The sequence below is a fragment of the Seriola aureovittata genome, chromosome 2 (assembly GCF_021018895.1).
Source record: "Seriola aureovittata isolate HTS-2021-v1 ecotype China chromosome 2, ASM2101889v1, whole genome shotgun sequence".
Classification (NCBI taxonomy): domain Eukaryota; kingdom Metazoa; phylum Chordata; class Actinopteri; order Carangiformes; family Carangidae; genus Seriola; species Seriola aureovittata.
In genome coordinates, this window is record NC_079365.1 from 13,575,383 (window position 1) to 13,589,701 (window position 14,319).

At 40.0% G+C, this 14,319-nt stretch overlaps 1 protein-coding gene across 4 annotated transcripts; it reads right to left on the reverse strand.

Moving 5' to 3' along the window:
* Positions 1–486: 486 nt before the first annotated feature.
* LOC130179519 (LIM domain and actin-binding protein 1-like) lies at positions 487–14,116 on the reverse strand. 4 transcript variants are annotated; one of them, XM_056392563.1, is made up of 10 exons: positions 13,973–14,116; positions 11,063–11,205; positions 10,514–10,559; positions 6,441–6,887; positions 4,246–4,300; positions 3,938–4,035; positions 3,204–3,282; positions 2,943–2,974; positions 2,714–2,847; positions 487–2,574 (listed from the first exon to the last, which is right to left on the reverse strand). In XM_056392563.1, the coding sequence occupies exons 2-10, from the start codon at positions 11,182–11,184 to the stop codon at positions 1,476–1,478; spliced, it is 2,112 nt and encodes a 703-aa protein (XP_056248538.1). In that variant the 5' UTR covers positions 11,185–11,205; positions 13,973–14,116; the 3' UTR covers positions 487–1,475. The 4 variants fall into 4 exon arrangements, with proteins under 4 accessions (XP_056248538.1, XP_056248546.1, XP_056248550.1 ...); XM_056392571.1 differs by lacking the exon at positions 13,973–14,116 and adding an exon at positions 13,895–13,971; XM_056392575.1 differs by lacking the exons at positions 10,514–10,559; positions 11,063–11,205; positions 13,973–14,116 and adding an exon at positions 9,884–9,963.
* Between the last annotated feature and the right edge of the window lie 203 nt (positions 14,117–14,319).

A 14,319-nucleotide genomic window follows, 5' to 3' on the forward strand; every position in this document is an offset into this window, starting at 1 on the left:
CCAGTTAAGAGTGATTTATTTTCTTTGGCTTAATATGTATCATGGCTCTTCTCAAATCAAAATGAATGTAACATAAGAAAGGTAATGTATTCTGACTATAGTGTGAAAGAACCATGTCCCTGTTTGTTTCACCTCAATGTGCACGATATCTAAAACTGTTCCTCACCAAAGACAAAACAAGAGAACAGTAAATCTAATAGCTATTACAGACGCATCATGAAAAAGACACTATCAGCTTTGTGGGAATTCTGGATTTTCTTATTGATACATTTTAATTGTGTTTCAGTCACAGTTAGAACTGTAATACCCAATGTGTCAGTATACAAATTGTTATTTTTAAAAATATTCTACAGTGCAAACATATATTCCACAGCACATTATAAAATACAAAGTGTTTTACATATAATATCGATCGGATTGCATTTGAAAATGTTACACCACAAATCCAGAAGGCCAAAAGAAATGACATATGTTGAACTATTAGACTGAAATTTTATATTATTTATTTATATTTTCTCCTTTTGCTGTGGTGTTTAGAACAGTTTTAACCAGGAACATGTTACAAAAAAAATGTAAATAAATGTATAGCTTTTCTGACAGAATTATAGTGGAAAGGTTCTGACTCCCACCAGATAATATAGGCTATTTCACACAGTTACACTTATGATTAAGAAAACGTCTTTGTCCTTACAGCTCCAGCTGCAATTTTACAAAACCAGGGAGCCCCCTGCAGGATAGAGTTATTATTGCTTAGTGATTCCTCTGTATGTGCATCTTATGATTATTCAGGTGCTGGGAAAAGGTAAAGGCTCATTAACAGTCAAAGCATTAAACTGACACCATGTGAACTGGCACAACTTTACCGCAGGAGGGGAATTCAAAGTAATATCCAACTAGGCTGAAAGTAAAACCAAAGTAGGACAGTACTGAGTCCAATGAGACGAAGACCATACGAAGGCAGCTGCACGTGTGGTACAGTGTCTTCATCCCTGAGAGAAGACATGGTCTGTACGATGCTGGCAATTTGTAAAAACAAAAGCTATATGAAACAGAAATTTGTGAAGGTCTGTTCTGCATTAAAGGAAGGGCAAAACAATACAATTAAAAAGCACTTTTATGTGTCACAAAGTATACTGCTTTTTGGACACACCACCTGAAAATAATACACCACTAATGATGCATATAATTATCAGAAGATGAGATCCAGAAATGCACTGATTGACTTTAATAGATTCCCACCTTCCAGTATAATCAGGAGTCATATAAAAGCTGTTTTAGATATTTTTTACAGTATATAATTAAAATGTAAAAAAAACATTTGTACTTTAGTAATTAAAGGCAGTTGTTGAATCATATATGCACATACACACACACCTTTTACACATTGCTGAACCTCTCAAAACACTAAAATCTGGCAAAGCTAAATTTATAAGCTATTACTACTAAACTGAGAAGACAAAACTGACAAGATATTCCTATGAGTCGGAGTCCTCTTCGTCATAGTAGCGGTTCCTCTTGATTATATCCTCTGCACTCAGCTCCTCAGCATCACTTCCTTCTTTGTCGTCCTCCCAGAAGCCAACATCCTGGGAGGCGCGGTTCTCTTTTGGCTGCAGAGGTGGAGAGGGGGACGGTGAGATATCTGGAGAGATGCTTCTCAGAGAGCCCTCTTCCACAGCCGTCTTTGCTGCTGCCGCCGAGAGGTTTTCTTTCTGTACTTGCTCGTCTCTTTCTTCCTGCCGCTTGTGCAGAGTCTCCACGACCTCCTCTGAGATGGTCTCGCTTGCACTTGCTGGGTCTTCACTTTGAGGCACCTTCTGCTCTTTCTTCTCCTGCTGTTTCACCTGCTGCTGCTCTGCTTTATTTTCTTTGGGTGATTTTTCAGATGGGTTTTTTTCCTCAAATGATGCTCTCCATTCCAGTAGGGACTTGAGAGGGCGACGAGGCTCCCTGGGTGCCAGACTGGCTGCAGGTGTGGGTTTAGCTGCGACTGTAAAAGGCCGACTGCGCTCTCTTAGGGAAGAGCTCCTCCTCAGGCTCTTCAGCTCAACCCGCTCCGAGCTCTGGAAGGATGATGCTACCTCTTCCTCTGGGGGCCACTTGGCTCTCCAGGGTCGGTTTGAGGTCCCTCCATCTGTGACTGGACTAAGTGCTGCTGTCCCAGATTGGCTCTCACCAGCCGGAGGAGGCCAAGCGATCCTCAGCTTGCGTGTCTCGGCTGGCCTCTCTGTAGGCTGATGTTTCTCACCGGAGCTGGCATCTGTCTGCACGCGTGTCTCCAGTAAGGCGGTCATGTCTGTAACTTTTACCTGTGGGGATGTTTCCACAGCTTGGGTCGGCTGCGTGTCGGAGATGCTCTCAGCTGGACGCGTAACTGCCACCGGTTCCACTGGTTCCTCTGGTTCTTTTGGCTTCACCACTTCTTCACCTTCTTCTCCATCGACTCGAGGTTCCCACAGCTCCTTGTGAGGGCGATGGCCAAAGCCCTCGTCATAGTTGCCTTTGGCTTTAAACAGCTGACTGAAATGGGGCTTGCAGTAAACATTACCATGCAGAGAGGCGTAGTTCCCAAGACTAGAAACAGAGAGTAGCAAAGATGTTAATTTACTTCAACATTCATCCAATGAGGAGGCACTTGAAGTATACTTTCATCAAAAGATATGATGTCAAACAAGAATGAAGGATATGCTGTACTTGACAATGAGAGACTAACCTGAGCCTTGTGCTGCAGTGAACACAGCGGAAGCAGCTCTTGTGGTAGACTTGCTGATGAGCCACCAGTCTCTCCAGAGGATACACTGTCTTTAAACAAGCGACGCACGTCTCCCTCACGGGTGGGCAGAACTTCTAAACAGAAAAACGCAGTCACATTTATCCATAATCAACAGGGGTTGAAATTAGATTTCATGCATGTCTCCTGCATGTTGTGATGACTGACTCACCCTGGATGCTTTGGATGGCTCGCCGTTCTCACCTAAAATACACAAAACACAAAATGTAATTGTCCGTTGCTCCTCAGAAGCCGCTACGATCCACTGAGAGGGACAATCAAATTAAACTAGATCGCATTCTAGGTGCCAAAGTAATCCAGGTATATCAACAGTATAGTCGATGTTCTATTTCAAGTTTCATATTACATTTTTTACTGCATAAATAATATTTATGTGGAAATAATTGTCCTTCAACTATCCACCAAGACTCACCATTGCACTCAGGTGCAGGAACGTGTTTCTGAGGAACAGTTGCAGATGTTTTTGGAGCAGCCACCTCTGGGGCCACACCCTGGAGGAAACACAAAGAAAAAGAGGAAAACAAGATCTTGTGTTAACTGGCTGTTATTTCTGGAGTAGGTTGGAAGGAAGAGATTAAAGAGGTGGAAGGGAGCAAAGCGGATAGATAGAAAGAAAGAACCATAAATCTTCAATACACAATGCTGTGTCCATTACAATGCAAACTTTACTTTTGGCTTATTAAAGATTTGGTCAGAGCTCATTCAAATGTCATGTATATATTCATTGATAACAACAGTTATTTTTACGATTGGAAAGGACTAATTAAGTTCCTTGATACACATTTAAAAATGTATGTTATTTTAAAACTATTAAAAGAATTCAGAGAATCCATATTTCTCAATACACTATACAATATATAGTTAGTAGATTTTTTATAGATAAGATTTTTAATTGATATGTTCATTAACAACATTTGGCTGTGGCTATGATTTTGGTTTTAAACTGCTGTTATAATGCAATTAAGCTTTGTTGTTTAACTGCTTCATATGGGTCTTTTATTATAAAATTTTATTCAAGAGCCAGTAAAATCTCAATTTATAAAACACATTTAACACTTCTCTTAAACATACCTTAGAGATACTATATGTTTGTACTTAGAAGGTGTTTTTTTTTTTTTTAAATCAGCTCCTGTTGTATGAACTCACAGATCGTGTGGTGCCTTGTTTAGAAACAGCAGCCTGGTATTTCGCCATCTTCTCCCTCAGGGACGTCGACTCCAGCACTCTGTCAGATGGAGACAGACCTGAAGCAGAAGAGAAGTTCACACTTACGCTTTGACTGATTATGCTGAACATGAAAACTGTGCCTTCGTTTCACTGCAACAAACAACGATTGCTCATCAGTTCAGCATTATTCATGATTGAAGGTTACAGGGTATGAGTTGAGAAGTCATTTAAGTTCATGTACCTGAAGTCAGTGTGTACTCTGTGTGCATGAGTGTGTTTCTCCTTACCACTGCGTTGGTCCATGTCGTCTGATGAAGTACTGCGTAGTGTTGTCCTGCTGCCCTGTGAGAGCAAAAATGATTGATGGGATCAGAGGCTTGGTTTAATAAATCAGTACTACAAACTCCTGTATGCACCAGCCCTGTCGGCAGATATCACTAGTACCACTAGTGATCTCCGAGTGGTAGATCACTACTACCAACATTATCATTCCAACATTACCAATTCCACAAAAGTGATAGACTAAAATCTGAATTATTTATCAAAAAAAAGATCATTCAGGTTAAAGTTGTCACAGCCTGTAGGTGTAGGTCTAATTTAGACATATACTGGTCATGTATGTGAGGCACTGCCTGAACTGTTTCCCATGCCTTAATGACAAGTCATCAGGACTGATGTGAAAGCTTAACACAGGTCAGCAGTTGAGGAACATGACCACAGCATGAGCCTGCAGTGTTTAACATGTAGAGAATAGGAAGTGGTCGTGTTATCATAAAATCATACATCTAAAGCAGAAATTGTGCTCTGCATTAAATAAACATATTTAAAGGAAGTAGTAGAAGTTTAGTTACAGAAGAAAAATGGAAGCAAAGTAAAGGTGATGTCGTTTCCAGTCCTCCATTTAATACTAGAGTGCAGAGAATTTACCTGGACAGACACCAACATGCCTTTGACCTGCAGTCACGACAACCAAAACTGTTCCATTGCATTTTACTGCAAAGAATGATTTACATATGTGTGTGCATGCATGCCCACGTGTCACCAATGCTAATGAGTAAACCAGACAGTTCCTCTCCGCAGTTATCCTGTACGCACATGAGCGGAAAAGACTTTTGGCCAGTTAAAACAGCTAATTTCTTCAGGCTGTTTCACTGGAACTGTGGAGTCCTGTAGTGGCACCATCTTCCTCAGCCAAGTGTTATAAAGCTGCTGGTCTAGCTGGTAACATTCACCATTAAATGTTTCACTTCTTCTAACCTACTGGTGACGTAATGGTGTTAGTCATACTACTAAACGCAACTTCCAGAACTGGAGAACCCTGACACCATGGCAAAAGTGACGGAGTGCAAGTTAAGGAAAACGACAGGATAAGAATTCACTTTCATGTGATTTTGAATGTTAGTTTACAGCTGAAGCACATACACAGAACTGCACAGCATGACACACACACACACACACACACACACACACACACAAACCCTCTAAACTGAAGGCCAGGACTGTTGGGGAATGTAGGATACACACTGTGGCTAATGAAAAGTGAGATAAAGACAGTTGCTGTAGAGAAGTGATCCTCTGAAGAATGAAACAGCCCTAGGTCAGGAATGTCCCTGCATTCCTCTGTTGTGGAAGGTGAAGAGTAGAGTGCTTGTTGTTTTGGGTTGAGAGGGATGAAGAGAAAGAGAGAGAGAGAGAGAGGGTGGGGGAGAGATGAGGCAAATTCCAGGTGGAAATACAAGGGACAGAGAACACTGGGAAGAATGCATGTAAAAAGAAACTGTGTATGAAGGGAAAATCTTGAACACAGTCACTAAGCTCAGCACAGAGTATCCCTGCACAGAAAGCAGGGTGAAAGACAGGACCCTGGTAGTAAGGTAGCACTGCTGAATGGGAGAGATATCATCATGGTCAGTAATAGGTGACTCATTGCTACAAGGTATGTAGTAATAAGCTTTGTAAATTACAATCAAAGTGGTTTTCCTTCAAGGATTAAAATTAATCATGGTCGCAAAAGCAATTTCAGGTTATACAACATAGAGTTAGTGAGAAAAATATTATGACTTTGCTCTTGAGAGGGGTTCAGAAAATACACCAGTGTTTTACAAGAACTGCTCAACATCAGTACAATAAATCCCACCATCATGGTTACAGTTAATGCCTGAGAAACATGGCCAATAGATGCACAGCTGTTAAAGCAGTCGAGACTACAAGCCTCATTCGTGAAGTATTCACACAAACAAATATGATCTTAATTAATGCTTAAAGTTTAAACAAACTTTGTGGCAGTTTTCTAGGTATTTAAATAATGCAATTATCAATATAGTGAGGGAAAGTCCTGGTGCTTATTCACATGTTCATCACACTGTGTCTCAAATTCACCAGAAGAAGAGGCTGCAAAAGGAGGAAGTGACGCCATTCAACACTATATCTCTATAATTACGATGGACAGAAATAATATCACCTCAAGACCTAAATGTTTTACCTTTCCCATGTTGTCCTCTCCCCTCTCAAACTTCATCTTCAGGTTGTTCAGTGGCACTCTGGGTTTTTCATATGAGGCACAGGGGCTGGTTGGAACTTGCTCTTCAAGCTTTTCAGGTCTTTCACTGTGTGTCACCTCATCCCTGTCCATCCCTCTCTGTTCTTCAGCTTTGGATGCTTCAGGAGCTGCTGAGGGCTGCTGGACACGACTGGCTGTAGGTTGACCTCGCTGAGCTGTCAGCAGGACAGGGCTCTTTAATGGAGGGGGGGTTTCACTGATAGAAGGAGGCCTGGCGAGGGCAGGGGGCCTACAGCGAGAGCTAGTTTGGCTTGAAGGTGGGACGGAGGACGATGGTTTGTTGCGGTCAAGGTTCTCCGATTGCTCCCAGCGCTTCTTAAGAGCACTCAGGTTGCCTGACCGCAGGGAGGGCGTCGCACTCTCAAAAGACTGTGAGGAAGAGAAGAAGAAATTAAAGGTAGTTAAATTGTGAGCACGCCAAACTTAACATGAAAATGATTTCACAAACACAAAAGCAATTTCTTTCATTCTCCATACATGCTAAATTATACAAGTATTTCCATTTGGCATATATTGTACCAAACATACAGCAGCACAATGGAATAAAGGAAATGCCAGAGTCTGAACTTGGCTTCACTGACAGATTAGGTGAACAGCTGTTCAAAGTTGGTCCAGGAAATAGATGTTTTGCTGCGGCTGCTGAATGCAACGATTGGCAAGGCTGAGCGTGCAGGCAGATTTTTCAGCTGCATTCCTTTCCACACGACAACTTCACCTTTCCCAAAAAAACACTGAGGAGGGCTCTGTTCACCACTCAGCCATTCATGACAACAAGCAGCAAACAGCACAACAGAACAACAGGAGGCACACTACTGCCGTATGACCCGCAGGAACTTCCTTAATCATAAAAGAGGAATGACACGTTGAAGAAAGAGCATCTGGACATAAGAATAAATCACAATCGTATAAGTGAACTAATTAACTAATAAATCTTAGTAAGCAGAGGAAGTTTTTGTTGGCAAGCTTCCTGGTTGAATTCAGGTCAGCAGGGAACATTTATACACTAGTATAATATTAAAACTACAATTCCTCACAAAACAAACTACGAATACACTTTAAACTTAATTTAGAGATGGTTAAACACAACAAACAAAAACACTGCCTTATCGTATTAGTACATCAACTGAATCTGATAAATCTAAAAATAAGTTGTATTAAGGCGCAAACAAACAAAGACAAAACAGAGAGAGAGCAAAGAATAAAGAAATAGGAACATGAGCCTAAAGGACTGAACAAAAGGGAGAAAAACCCCAAAGTGGACAAAAAAAAGGAGGCACAATTACTGTCTTTGTGAGGCAAGTCCAGGGTGGACAGAAAGAACTGGTCAGTGACGAAGATTGTTCCTTGTTTTTTGAGCAAATAGAAAAAAGAAAGAAACCTCTGTGAATGCGATGGAGCGGCCACAACTAGACAGCAAGGAAAGTGAGAGTCCTTTGGTTGGTCCTTCTCTACAGGTCAGTGTGCTGAGACAGTGAGAGGTAGAGCTCTCCCAGATGTTAGCAGCTAGACAAAATCTGCTTGTAAGAGTTAGCCCAGCCCCTTTAACACCAGGAAAGTGAATGAGAGAGTCAGAATACCCAGGAAACCAGAGCAGGAAATGATACATTCAGGAAAAAGTTAACTCTTTGTTTGCTGCGTCGGCTTTGACATTTTTCCACCCTTGAATGATTTCTGAAGATAATTCTATGAAACACTATGTCTACATAGAACTTATCTGTGCCATGGTTTTAGAAGAGGCAAAAAATGACACAAAATAGCAAATACAAGACAAGATGGAAGGAAAAGACCAGGAGAACAAAAGACAAACAAAAGCCATTCAAAGGTTCGTCACGTGAATGAGTCTTAACAGAGTTTTATACAGAATTTTAAACAGTAGTCTGAGACAGAGCGAGTGAGTGAGAAATGCACTGGGAAACCTGTTCCACAAAACACAGACTCAAATGACAGATCCTCCGTCAGTTCTGGACTTGAGTCTTGCATCAGAAGAGTCACATAGTTTAGCTTTGGGGCCATACGTTTCTCAGCTTTACAAGTAATTGCTAAAAATGTCACGTTAATAATAAAGCTGACTGCAACTGTGTAACACATTTTATAATACATGCAACTGCTTTCTGTACAAGGCGGAGATGAAATTGACATTATTGATACATACATACGTAAAGGCAGTAATGAAGGAGATTATATACATTGTGAATGCTCCAAAGCACTAATAGATTCACTGCACCAAACACACCTTGTGTTTTTTTGATCAATGGTTGACCCAGTCTGTTCTGACCCACATTGAGACAGATTGAACACAGTTATTCTTGTTGATCCATCAACTGATCAATTTTTATCGTGTCAAGACTGTTTGCAGATTCTACGGTTGAGGGAGGAAAATGCACCATGAAAAATATCCTCACACCAGGGTGAATTGTAATAAATTAGAATCTATAGATTGTGAGAGTAACTTTCTTTTAAACTAAGTTACTACGCCGAATGAAAATTCTGGTGGACAATAGGGACAAAACAAGTTTCTCAGGTTCTAAACACAATTATTTTTAATTCATCAATAAATCTGTTATATATATTAGGCTCAATCATTTACTCTAAAAATGATGGCAATAATGACAGATAACCAGAGTCCAAAGGGTGCTCCAAAAACTCCAATGTGATTAGGTTTGAATGCCATAAAACAGAGAGAGGCAGCATTTTGAGACGATGTAACCGAGAAATTCTTGGTGTTGAACAATTTTCTGTAATTGATCTGTTTTGTAATGGATTCATCGTTTTAATGTCATGTTTAAATCCCCACCTCCCCAACACACACACACGCACACACACACACACAAACACACACACACACAACACACACACACACACACACACACACACACATATTAAGTCAGACAGATGGTCTTTTACGCTCTCATTCAAACTTGGCTCAGACACATCAGTAGTGTTATCCTCAAATATTTTAACTAGAGTTGTTTCATATCCCTGTAAAAGTGGTATCAGTCCATGACCACACATACTATAGGTTCCTGAAAATTATTATGAACTATGATAAATCAGAATAAAAATGTGAATAAGCAAAAATGACCCTGACAACTTGAACTTGTGTTGCTTAACATAAATCTGCCTTCAGAGCAGATTTTAAGTTATGTCCATTAAGTGCTGCCTCTTCTAAGGGAGAAATACAGGAACGTTATGTTAACAAACCATTATCACGCATCAGCAGGAGTTAAAATCAAAGCCTTCTTGACAGTGTCTTTACCAGCCAGACCATTAAACAAAGACTAAAGAAGCTAACATTTTTTTTAAACATCTGGCTCACACACACTGGCAAACTGTCAAAATATGACACACAACCACAGCAACATTACCTTGTATTTCTTCATGGTATTATCTAATCAGTAATTCATTTAATCTCAATCCAGGTTTGTTTATCAGTCTTTCACACTGACAAAGCAGCTAACCTACAGTTGGAAACACAGAGAGGGGATTACACTAAAGTAGGATTATGGGTTTGATAGCCAGCCCACTGCAACAAGTGGCCAATGAGAGGTCAGCCTGGACAAGACATTTGGCCCAGACAGTATGTTGGCATGGTGAGTCTGTGTGTGTGTGTGTGCGTGTGTGTGTGTGTGTGTGCTCCTCATCTCAACATGCAGTAATTAGTTTAGCACCATCAGCAACTACTGAGCAAGTGAGGCAAGACATGCAGCACACATATACACACACACACACACATACACACACACACACACACACACACTTCATTTAATCATTTAGTTTGCTAGGAGAGGCTCATCAAAACACTGTGAACCAGATGTACCATAGATTTAAAACCGTGAATTACAATTTATCAACTGAACCATTTAATATCTATAGTCTTCATTTGTCTTTCATGCAACAAATTCAGGAACAGTTGTACCTTTCATAATCACTAAGTTAGAGATGTCTAAATTAAATGTGTCTAACATCCTGCTCAAAAAGCTCAACAGAAAACTTACTCCTTTTTTCTTCTCTGTACTTAACTCCTCAGCAGCTCTCTGATACCTTAAAGAGAAGGAAACAACACTGACCTCTGGTGACTCAAAACAAAACAGAGCAGATCTACTTTCCTAGAAATCATCACATTTCTTCTTTCTAAAAACTTGTGAGGTGTTCAAGAACGAACACAATGAAAATGTTCTAGTATAGTTTTGAAATGTTTTATTCTAGATTGTATTTTTGTATTTTGCATAGATATGATTTTAATTTATTTTCAGTTATAATTTTCTAAACTTTCAGTGGGTAATATTTTTTTGATTAAAGGGCCATTGCAATAAAGGTATGTTGTATGTTAACAAGCACTATGCAACACAAACAATAAATCATAAAATATTTATGATTTATCTAAGTTTTATTTGCATTCATTGCCAATACATTGTCAGCTATATAAGTCACTGGGATGACAGCATTATCTAGCAATGTATTTAGACTTAATTTCTTGTATTACAGATACAGTTTCACAAATAGATATTAACAGCGAACATTCATTAAAACCGGGTGTTACTCACTTGGAGAAGCGTTCAGCAATGGCTGTGTTTTTCCCTCGGACACTGACCAGTGACAGCTCCTTCGCAGTGACACGCAAAGACTGTGTCGCCCAGGACCGTCGATTGAACGGACCGGTTGCCATCTCTGCCAACGACCTGAGTACCTGAAACACAAACACACCCACTGTAAGCGATTTGTATTATAACACCTGTTGTCACTCTTGTCTGCATTTGTTGGTAGTCCAGTCTTTTCATCTCAAAGACAATTTGACATCTACTAGCTGTGTGCTTTAGACAATAGAGACCATCCAGCTGACACTAACGAATGACAACAATAGACAAGATTAACATTTACATAAGACAAAAAAAACCTTTGTTTATAGGTAAACAAGGCTAGAAACTATCTTGACGTGTACAAACCCTTCAGAAGGTTGTTGCCAGAGTCCAGTTTTGTTTAAAACATACTCTGTCAGTTTACCACTTGTCCCACCCCCCCACTACCAGACATACATACCATAGTGCATGAACATAGTGTATCGGTGCTCATACAGTTATGCTTTCAAAGACCCAAGTCAACATGTTCGAACTTGTGCTCTAGTTTGTGCCGCTTGACTGCAAGATGGAAACGCAAACTTCAAACCGCTAAGCTGAGTGTGAGCACATTATCATCATAGGGATAACTCACCAAGCGCAACATTCATGGCAGACCAGAGAGTCCCATAACACACAATTTCTCCATAACTTCACTCCCAATCTTAAACTCACATTTAAATAAGTGCTACAGAGAGATGATGAGCCTCTGATACAGTTTGTGCTCAGACATGTATTTAAATCACTGCTGTGCACAGCTGATAGACTGAGTAATCATTTCTCTTGCTATCTGGGCTTTTTCACTCAGTTGCACCTATTACATCATCACTCAGACACAAAGTGATACTGGTGACAACACAGACAAGTAGTAGTGAGGACTTTGGACTGAACTGAGTTTCAACATAACCCTGATTCTTAACACTCAACAGTCAAATACAACTACACTTCTGACAGTATTACCTACAGACTTGCAAATGTAGGTTTATGCAATTTTTAACTATACATATTATACATTAACAATATGTAATTATATATAATTGTTTTTGATTATTTTCATTTCTGTTGAGCTAGTGTTAGGGGTTGTAGATGGGCAGAAAAACCCTCATTAGACTCAACACAACGATATGAAGCATGAACCACTGCTCAACTACTTTTATTAGGTTTGTTATGTCCAAATAGCTTGGGGCTGATTACTGTTGTCACAGGTTTTGAGGCCTGACAGACAGGTTAGTTTACCTTTTCAATTGATCAGCTGTTTGTCAATAGTCACTATTAAATGAGAACCTGGGTTGAAGCACAAAAACACTGTAATTTGATGGAAATGCTGCATGCTCTTTGTTAGTTAACTTTTTAACTAACTAACTTTCTACCTTGTAAGCCCTTTTGCATCAGGGGAGCCTGAAGCCTATCCCAGCAAGCACTGCATGAAAAGCAGGGACACACCCTGGACAGGTCACCAGGGTGTTGCAGGTAAACTAAGTTTAGAGTCGCCAGTCCACCTCTATTGCATATCCTTAAACCATAGACGGTTGAAGGAAACCAGGAGGAAGAAAACAAAAGCAACAAGGGTTGAGAATCAAACTCAAGTCCTTATCGCTAGAAGCCCACAAAGACAATAGCTGATGTGAACAGAGCCATCATGTGAAAATAAACCTACAGCAGGAAATGTCACTGATTTAAATAAAGAATGGGGTGGGGCCATAGCATGCTTTTCCTGTATGAAAAAACAATCTTAATGCCTTAGATTCTGACTTCGTTAGCATGACATGGTTTGGAAACCTGGGAGTAAATGAACAAAACTGTCTTCACAGTATTATAAAGGAGTAAATATCAACAGTTTAAATCAAAAGACCCCCCTCACTGGTTATGACATATAGGTCACTATTCACATAGGTGCTGGTTGCACTGACAGCTCCCAACAGCATATAATTCATTGTGTGAGTTACTTCTCTGAAATCAAGCTTTAGAAAAAAGATCAGTGAATAAAATTGTCATTAATCTGAGGTAACAAAGGTAAGAAAGTGTAAACACTGCCTTTACAAAGGTGTCCCTGTTTTGGCAGGTGCTTAGATACACTGAAAATGGTGCCTTGGAACCTTTAAAGGCAATCTGAAATATGAGCTTTTGAAATCTGATAATCTTAACATTGCAGCTTGATCTCCATCACTTGTTATCAGTGAAAGGTGGATACTGACCTTTAACCCTCACTTCAAGACAAGTTCTCCTTAACAACAAGTAGACAGAACACAGTTGGATATGACTCATAAGCAAGGAGGAGTCCATATAATTGCTTAACACATTATTGACCTAAGAGGCAATTGTTATTAGAAATAAAAGTACAAAAAACAAAGTTGTTTGAATGGAAATAACTGAGTTTGAAGTGGAAGATCAGTACTGAGGTGATGCAATAAGAAAACATGACTTATGTTGAAGACTGGCATCCTTGCTAAGCGACCAACATGTTATTTGAAGAGCTGTAATTACAGGTGTATAACACTGTTAGCCATTGGTTGAGAGCGTTTGTGACTTCTGGTAAAACAAAAAATAAAAAAAGTCAAACTCTAGTTATATAAATACAGCTATACAGATCTGTTTTGACTTAGGGATATAAATTGACAGCCAGATCTGAACAAAAACTCAGCAGCTGGACCGGTTTGGCATCGACATAGAGTTCTTTGAGAACACGTGCGTTACGGTAAAAAGAAATCATCAACGACCAAATTTAAACTCCCACAGACTTATTGAACATTTCAAAATACTCACAGTTGGATTTTTTTTTTTACAGGGCTGGTTAAAGTCATTCACATATTTTTAATGTCCTTGAGTTGAGTCTTGTCCTACCTGTGCAATCTTCCGTTGAGTCACTCCTTTTGTGAAACCTTCAGACACCTGACACTTGCTGCTGCCACTGCGTCACCGCCCGGTGTGGACTGGCAGAGGTGGAGTGAACAGAAAGGTGTCATGGGAGTGGAAGAGCCAGGTCATGTGATTTTATGGTCCAACGAACTGGTAGGTATTACATTACCCCTACCTGGTACATTTACGTCTGTGTGTGCGCTTTGCATACCACCCCTTGAAATTCCCAAGAACAACGGCTCTTTTTTCCGAAAAGGAAAAGGAAAGAAAGAAAGCAGACATACCGAACAACTCCAGTTTCTTACAGTTTGTGTGACAGAGCAGCAACTGAT

Bases quoted from the DNA above. Each gene is read 5' to 3' on its own strand.
- LOC130179519 (XM_056392556.1), bottom strand. From the start codon at position 8,124: ATGTATCATTTCCTGCTCTGGTTTCCTGGGTATTCTGACTCTCTCATT. The intron at 4,036-4,245 runs GTAAGGAGAAAC...CTTCTGCTTCAG, and splicing joins CGACATGGACCAACGCAGTG to GTCTGTCTCCATCTGACAGA. The intron at 2,975-3,203 runs GTGAGTCTTGGT...TGTGTATTTTAG, and splicing joins TCCTGCACCTGAGTGCAATG to GTGAGAACGGCGAGCCATCC.